At 41.5% G+C, this 8,162-nt stretch overlaps 2 protein-coding genes across 2 annotated transcripts in view; one reads left to right on the forward strand and one right to left on the reverse strand.

Annotated features, from left to right (window-relative positions):
* The window catches only part of LOC144981346 (uncharacterized), a 676,107-nt gene that overhangs the window by 24,022 nt on the left and 643,923 nt on the right, over nucleotides 1-8,162 (forward strand). The gene's annotated exons all lie outside the window — the stretch shown is intronic.
* The window catches only part of LOC144987113 (uncharacterized), a 50,920-nt gene that overhangs the window by 14,943 nt on the left and 27,815 nt on the right, over nucleotides 1-8,162 (reverse strand). Inside the window, exon 3 of the mRNA XM_078936062.1 lies at nucleotides 7,049-7,501. Within this exon, the coding sequence (XP_078792188.1) occupies nucleotides 7,049-7,501 (453 nt within the window). The remainder of the gene's footprint in view (nucleotides 1-7,048; nucleotides 7,502-8,162) is intronic.

Raw genomic sequence — 8,162 nt, forward strand, 5'->3', positions numbered from 1 at the left:
GGCAACAATTCTTTTCTGACTCAAGTTTTTATGAAAAATCCAAATGATGGAAACAGATTGTGTAAAGGAAATGAGGATCTATTGGTGAGTCACAGTCCTGGAAACATGAGTTGTGCTCTGATGAAGACGCCTGATCCAAATGTGGATTTTTGAAATGTTCTTCATGAGATTCAAACTGATTGAAGCTTTGAATTAAAGGTGTCAACACATTTCTGCATTGGATTCATTCTGTTTCAGTGTCTAAGGTTGGTTTTGTGGCAGAAACCAAGTTTTTGTTGAACAGTAGCGTTTGAAAAAGCAGAAAGTGGCTTTGAAGATGGTCAGGAGAACTTCTTTGAAGAGGAGGACTTCTCCAAACAACCACAACCTTAGAGGAAGTTTTCTGAGCATTCATAGAATGCTTTTCCAATGACTCATCATTTTCCACAAGAAGCTAATGAGTTTTTCCAAATGCATGCTGGATATTCTTAGTTCTAGCTTGGAAAGCACTTTGTGGGATTTCTCTGGAAAACCTGCTTTATCAATCATTTTGGTCTCTTTTTCTTCTTCTAAGTTCCAGCTTGGTGAGTGTGCAGGTCGCCATGGCAACCACTGTCCAGGTCAAAGGGAGGACCACGGCCATCCAGTCTCTAGGCTTTTGGATTGATTTGGATTTGATAAACATTTGTTTCCCACATTTTAATAGTAGAATTCAACACGGGACATATAGTGGATTGTAAGAATAGGAACAAAAACAGCAACAACAAAATAATCCTCCTCCCCTTAAAACATGCATTTGACTCTGAACAAGTCTAAACCAAATCCAAGCAAAGACCAGCGCTGGGGCTCCTGCTAGTTTCTTCTAGAAGAGCCTGCCTCTTCAAAACATAGAATGTTCAACAACTAGAGCTAAAAATGTCTGTTGGTAGATTTCTGGATGTTGGCCGTATCCCAGCGAGCAAGGCCAAGTCAGCCCCATATGGTTTCAAAGTGGACAGAAAATGTTTTTAGGAGTTTCTAGAATGTTCAACAACTAGAGCTAAATGAAACTAGTGCATGAAATGACAAAGAACTTCCTGTTTGAAAGGAATCTCATGATGGCTTCCACCTGTCTCTTTGCTTTTCCTTTCTTTTTTGGGTTTCTCCTCTTTGGGAGGTTACACAAAACTGCACTTTAACCCAGAAGGAAACAACAACCGCTCCACAATCCCTGAATCCCCTACAGCCTTTATCCAAACATTTACATTGACCATTATCACACATTTGATTGCATTTTCTCAGAAAAACAAGCACAACTTCCCGTTTGTTTGTGTGTGAAATGATTCCAAAAAGCCATGTGTCATCCTGGAGGGACTGGTTTCTCATCAATGCAGACCACCAAGTTTCTCTGGTTTCTGACTATTTGGTGGCTGGTAGGCCTTTTGGGATTTTTGTCAGGGAAAGAAGTGAACCTGGGCTCCAAATATTGGAAGACACTGATCTAAAAGTACTAGGACATCTGGAGAAAGCTCTAGTTCTTCTCTAACTCAGTCCAAAGCACTGAAGATAGATGGAGTTGGATTTGGGAGAGGACTGAGCTCATTCAGATGAAGAAAGAACAAGTCAAGAGATGAAGAAGATTTCAGGAAGTTTCCCATTCAACAAGTTCAAGTTTCCAGAGAGCTAGTTTAGCATCCGTGTTCTGGACCAAACCACTGTCCCTCTGAAGGTCCAGACACAGAGAGGCCCAGAGTGACCCCCATTTCTCCTTTTTGCTCTCTCCAGGGGCTGACTCCGCCCCTTAGGACGTCCCCCTGTGTGGATCAGTGGTCAGTGGGTTGGAACCTGCTGCAAATGCAGGCTCTGGTTCTAACTGCTGGATCAGAAGTGGAATGTGAGCTGTAGTGGTGTGTCTGCAGCTGGATGTGGAACACATGAGGGAGGGGTCAAAGGTCAATCTTTCTTCCAAGCAAATGTTGTCAGTCTATTCTCCAACAATGCTCCAACATCTTCAAAGGTTTTTGGTCCCAAATCCAGAGTGGAGCTGGTAGGACGTGATCATTTCAGCCTCAGATTTGGGATCTGTCATCTCTCTGCCACCGTGACACCGAGTGATGAGTTCATGCTCCAAAGCGGCCCGATCGCTGGCTTTAGGGACTATTCCAAAAGCTTTCAATGATGGCGGCCGGGGAATGAACATTAGGAACAGATGACGGCTTGAAATGTCTGCTGTTGGTTTCTGATCCAGACAGAAATTCAATCAAATGTCTATGAATCCATGATTTCCTTAGAATCTTTGACTCTAGATTCAGATCCATCTGGTTCAAAGGATGAAACTGCAGCTAAAAGTCTTTCAAAAGTCCAAATCCTCAAAGATGAAACAGAAAGTTCCTAGAAAGTCAAATGAAAAACAATCAGATTGTCTTAGATAAACCCGTTTGGAAGTTAAAGCATAGAAAGAAAGAAAGTTCCAAAAGCTAAAAGCCTTAAATAAAGAAAAGTCCAAAGAAAAACAGAAATCCCACATTTGGATCAGTAAAGACATGAATTCTCCAGAAACATCCAGAAACAGCTCTGAGCAGCAGCCATGAAGGGACTGAGAACAGACGGACATCAAAGCAGAATCCAAGCAGCACCTTCATCCTGATGAAGCTCCGCCCTCTGACCTTCAGCAGTCATCTCCAGGCTCCGCCCCCAGTCTGTGACGGCTGGATGATGCTGTCCTCCACCTGCAGCTGGACCTGGATGTTCTCTCAGACCATGTGGCCTCATGGATCAGAAGGTTGAGGGTTCAAGTCCCTTCATGGTTGAAGTCAGACAGAAAGTGAAGAAGAGGGAACATTCAGAGCAGTTTCTGTGCTGTTTGCTTCCTCATGAGTCACGTCTAGATCAGGTCTGGATCCCAGTCAGAAAGGGATCAGGAAATCTGCAGATCAAACCTTCATTTACTGAAATGGAAAACATCAACTGACTTTCTACAGATTCTACTTCCATTCATCAAACTCCAACAGGAAGATTTACAATCAATCAAATCTGTTGATTTCCTGACAAACGTTGTTTTCTCTTCCTGTTTGAATGTTTGATTGTTTTCAAACATGAAGAGAGTTTTTTTTCCTGATTTTAGCTTAAATTTCTGTTGAAATGTAAAGGTTCATTCAGAAATACCCAGTGGCCTCATGTTGGAGGAGGGGCTTCATGAGATGCTGCTGGGGGCGGAGCTTGAACACACACCGCTTCCTGGAACCCAAACTCAGGCTAAGTGGAGGAAAAGTTGGGATTTCTGGTGTTTGTAAAGATCTGGAATGGTTTCCTCCCACAAAAAGGCCTTTTTCTAGTTTCCTGCAGATGAATCCTTTTCCTGCTGGGAGTTCTCATCTGGGTTTGCAGATTCTTAGTTGGAGGAAAACTTGGAGCAAATTCTTCCCAGAAAAAGGATTTTCTCTGCAGTGAATTGACATGAACAGAGTGAGTTTGGACTGAAAGCAGCAACAGGGAGGAGATGTTAGAGCTTCATCAGAAAACAGCTTTCTGGAGGAGTTGGAAGACGTCAACAGTCACAGTGATGGTGAGGAGGAGGAGCTAAGACTTCCAAAGTCAGAGCTAAAGATGGAGGAGCAGCAGGAGGAGGTTCTTCACTGAAGGAGAGCACAAGTCCAGCTTGTCAGTGCTTTGCTGATTGGCTAGTTGGATGTGTTCTTTGATGAGCTTTTCAATCTGACGTCTGCTTGGAGGACTGTTTTCATCCTTTTGGATGATTCCACTATTTGAACCAGACCTGGAACTAGAAGAGACTAAATGAGAACAGAAAGACAAGAAAGGATCCAAACCAAACTCTTCTTCTGTCTGACTTCAACCATGAAGGAACTTGAACCCTCAACCTTCTGATCCATGAGGCCACATGGTCTGTGAGAACATCCAGGTCCAGCTGCAGGTGGAGGACAGCATCATCCAGCTGAAGAAGAGGAGGAGCTTCTGCTGCCTCCCTCAAAGAGGAAGGTGGAGGAGGTGAGAGGCTGCACTGGAGCTTTGGACCAACCAGAGAACAGAAGCACGGAGCTGAAGCAAACATCCCAGAACGTTTGCTTTGGGAGTCCCACCTTCAGTTTGATCCGCTTCAAGACAAAGTCCCACATGAAAGAGATCAAAGTGAGCTAACCAAGCGCTTTATCCAAGAGAAGCAGCTCCAAAGCACAAAGACTCCGTCTGGTTGCAGGAACTCTGGGAAAGAAGGAGCAGGAGGAACTCCTGCAGGAATCTCTGCAGGAAACATCAGCTTGGAAAGAAGAGCTGACTCAGCTGAAACATCAGCTAACATGTCAGCAGTCTGTGGCTGAGACCAAGTCAACACTCCTGCAGCGCTCAGCTGCAGCAAAAAGACACCCAGCAAACGTGGAGAGAGAGAGAAAGAGAGAGAAAGAGAAAGAGAGAGAGAGCTGGAAGCTGCTGTCAGTGCAGAGAAAAGCAGGACAGCTGAAGCTCCCAGACTCTCAGCCCAACAGCTGAAGGAGTCCCCTGGACTCCAAGCTGATCTGCTCCCAATCCAAGAACATGTCCAGAAGGACAAAGACTCCTCCCTCCCTCCCTCCCTCCCACCTCCTGACTGACTGACACCACAGAGGGAGGCAACAGTCCCATGGAGACCAGCTCTGATGGAGAACCACAAGAACCTGGAAGGAGAACGGCAGCAAGAACAGTCCTCCCTTTTGGGGGAGATCTCCTCACTCACAGAGACCCTCAAGAAGAAGGAGGAGGATGAGAAAATGATGCTTTCAAAGACCTTGATGGACACATTCAATCAGATCAAAGAGGAGATTGAAAACCTGCAGAAACCAAAACCCAAGAAGAAATCTGGGATGCAGAGATTCCTTCAGTTTTTCCAAAGATCTGAAAGACGCGACTTAGCGTGATATGACTGCCACTGCCAGCGCCAAAAAAGTTTTTGCATGCGTTGTGTGTCATCTCACATCTTTCCTATATTTGATTTTGCTGAGTTAAGTTTCAGTTTAGTATTCAGTTTTCAGATTAGTTTGTAAATATATCCAGGAACAAGGGGAGATCTTTTAGCAGTAACAATGTCCCCAGCATTAGAAAAAACCCTCTCACTCGGGACAGAGGTTGCAGAATTGGAGAGATACCTCTCTGCCAATTTTGCAATATGCTTATAGCTGGTCTTATTGGTTCTTCCCAATTCAAGAGGGTTAGCATCAAGAGGGATGCATCCTGTTGCTCTGTATTTGGTAACCTTTACCTACATCTCCTCCAAAATAGTAGACTTATATTCCACCGGCATCTGAAAGACTTTGCCAAACAGTTCAGTCATTAATAATTACAGACAATCTGGTGATGCCGTTTTAAGTGCATTAGCAGATTAGATGTTTTACAGCGGCATACGCAATCTTCGCAAAACAATATCGGCACACGGTGTTCGACTTATCCAACTGTTTTTTCCTTTCATGGATGCTCACAATAAATCAAAAGTGTTCCCACACAAGAGAGCATAAGGAGATGGGTGGGTCCTCAAGTTCTGGTCTCGTGTCTGCATTAGCCATAGTGCTATAGTTAACATGCTAACTGTCACCTAATGGCGTCTCGGCGAAAACTCGCAGTTAACATTAGTTCCGTCTCGGCGCAAAGTTAAAACATGGGGGGGAACAAAAACAAAAAAAACAAATAAAATTTAAAAACCAAAAATGGTACAAAGGTGAACCGAACTGAAAGTGCCATACCGAAACGGTTTGGTACAACGATGTGTACCGTTACACCCCTATTACTTGCCCTTAATATACTGCAGTCACTAATTTGTGTTTAAATGTTTATTACATGTTCACTGATCACATTAAAAGTGTTAAAATTAAAGATGTATAAAAAAAACATTTCAACCATAATGAAGACATTCAAGAATTAGCTCTAATGACTCAAAACAACTCATTTCTATTTGCAGGTACATCTAAAACAATACATTTTGTGAAAAAGTTGTACATATTTTGTCAGCAGTTAAACTCTTTGTCTAATATTATTACACAAAGATTCAAATTTATTGATCCATTACGTTTGTTTTCCTTTTGATGTAGAGAAGATGAAAACCTAAAAATAATTCATAGAAAGTAAGAATATCATATTATAACAAATAATTTGTAGAAAACTTCATTTCGACACTTTAAATAGTCACTTGTGCCTCCCTCTAATGAAGATACTTCATCAATATGATATGGAGGCAATCAGATTTTTCCCTCCTGTAAAATAAAGTCTTTGACTGTGGTGCAGAGGTTGAGGTGTCCACCTCTTATCAGAAAAGTTTATAATTTAGAGTTTACACTAACTCCTTTATTACATTGTAAAGAGATAGTCTTGTGAGTTCTCATGTGTGTTTTGAGATGATGTTTTCGACTAAATTTTTTTTTACATTCTTCACAAGAAAAAGGCCTTTCTGCTGTATGAGTTCTCATGTGTGTTTTGAGATTAAATCTATGACTAAAACTTTTTTTACATTCTTTACAAGAAAAAGGCCTTTCTCCTGTATGAGTTCTCATGTGTATTTTGAGATCAGATTTTTGATTAAAACTCTTACTACATTCTTTACAAGAAAAAGGCTTTTCTCCTGTGTGAGTTTTCATGTGTGTTTTGAGAGTAGATACATGACTAAAACTTTTTTTACATTCTATACAAGAAAAAGGCTTTTCTCCTGTGTGAGTTCTCATGTGAGTTTTGAGATTAAATCTATCTCTAAAACTTTTTTTACATTCTTTACAAGAAAAAGGCTTTTCTCCTGTGTGAGTTCTCATGTGTCTTTTGAGATGAGATCTGTGACTAAAACTTTTCTTACAGTCTTTACAAGAAAATCTCTTATTTTCTGCATGGATTCTTGTGTGAATTCTGAACAGAGATTTGTAACAAAAGCTTTTGCCACATTCTTTACAGATATAACATCTTTCATCAGATCCAGTTTCCATGTAGTCAGACAGGTTAGTAATTATTCTTGAGTTTTTACAAGACCTGATAGAGGAAAGTCTCTCTTTTTTTGGAGATTGTTTGTATTTCTTACCAAGATTTGTCTTCTTCCGTTTTTTTCTAACATCAGAGTCACACTGACCTGCTGACATGTGAGAGCTGTCCACACTTTGGACATGTCTTCTGTCTCTTCTCTTCCTCTGATCTCTGTTCTGTGGGTCTGTCTTTTCATCTGTAGTTGATGTTGATTCTGTCTCTTCATCTGTAGTTGATGTTGATTCTTCATGTTGGTTTCCTTCTTCATCCTGACTATCAGTTACATTAAAGCTCTGCTGATTGTTTAGATCTGCTTCACTGTTCTCATCTTCCTCATAAGTAGGAATCTCCATCAAGGTATCAGTCTCCTGCTTCAGATCAAGCTGATCTTCATCCTGACTGATGAAGAGATCATCTGGTTCCTCTTTCATCTGTGGAGGTTCTTGTTCCTCCTGTTCCTCTTTGGTTTGTGGACATTCCGGTTCTTCCTGTTCCACTCTGAAGTTCCTCTGCTGGATGCAGAGATCTTCCTCTTCAGTCATCAAACACTGGGGGAGGGCTGCAGAAACACAAGTAGAGGCCCTATTATATGTTATGGTGACTTCATGCATTGTTAAGTACCAATACCATTTTACATAGAATCATTCAAAATATGCACAATAAAAAACTTTTAATGTTTTATAATAAGTTTCTTGTTTTCTTTAGCACAACAGTATAAAACTGTCCTCTACAGGGCTCTAGACTAACCTTTTTCACCAGGGGCACTGTGACCCCCAACTGAAAATTTTAGGGGCACAACCAGAAGATTTAGGGGTGCATACCGTAAATCAACATGCTAACCAAATCTACTAATTTCCACTGTATTACTAATAACTAATTTAATAATAGATGCAGAAATTACAATGTGCTGTTTCAAATTCAGTGTCACACTTTATTCTGCACTTTTGAAAATGCAACAACAGGTAAACTGACAGCACCATCGCTGTCATGACAGTATTAATAGTAAAGAAAACGGATGGAAATTTATCTTGGTGACACCAAATAGGTGCAGCCAAGATGCACAATCAACGTCTTTGAGAACACCCAGGTGGACTCAACGCTGTGCCGATCCCCTGGTGTGCGACATATACCGTAAATTCCGGACTACAAAGCGCACCCGATTACAAGCCGCACCCACCCATATTCACGTGTTTGACTGCTTTTATACATACACAAGCCGC

The sequence above is a fragment of the Oryzias latipes genome, chromosome 2 (assembly GCF_053564925.1).
Source record: "Oryzias latipes strain Hd-rR chromosome 2, Olatipes_Hd-rR_3.1".
Lineage (NCBI taxonomy): Eukaryota > Metazoa > Chordata > Actinopteri > Beloniformes > Adrianichthyidae > Oryzias > Oryzias latipes.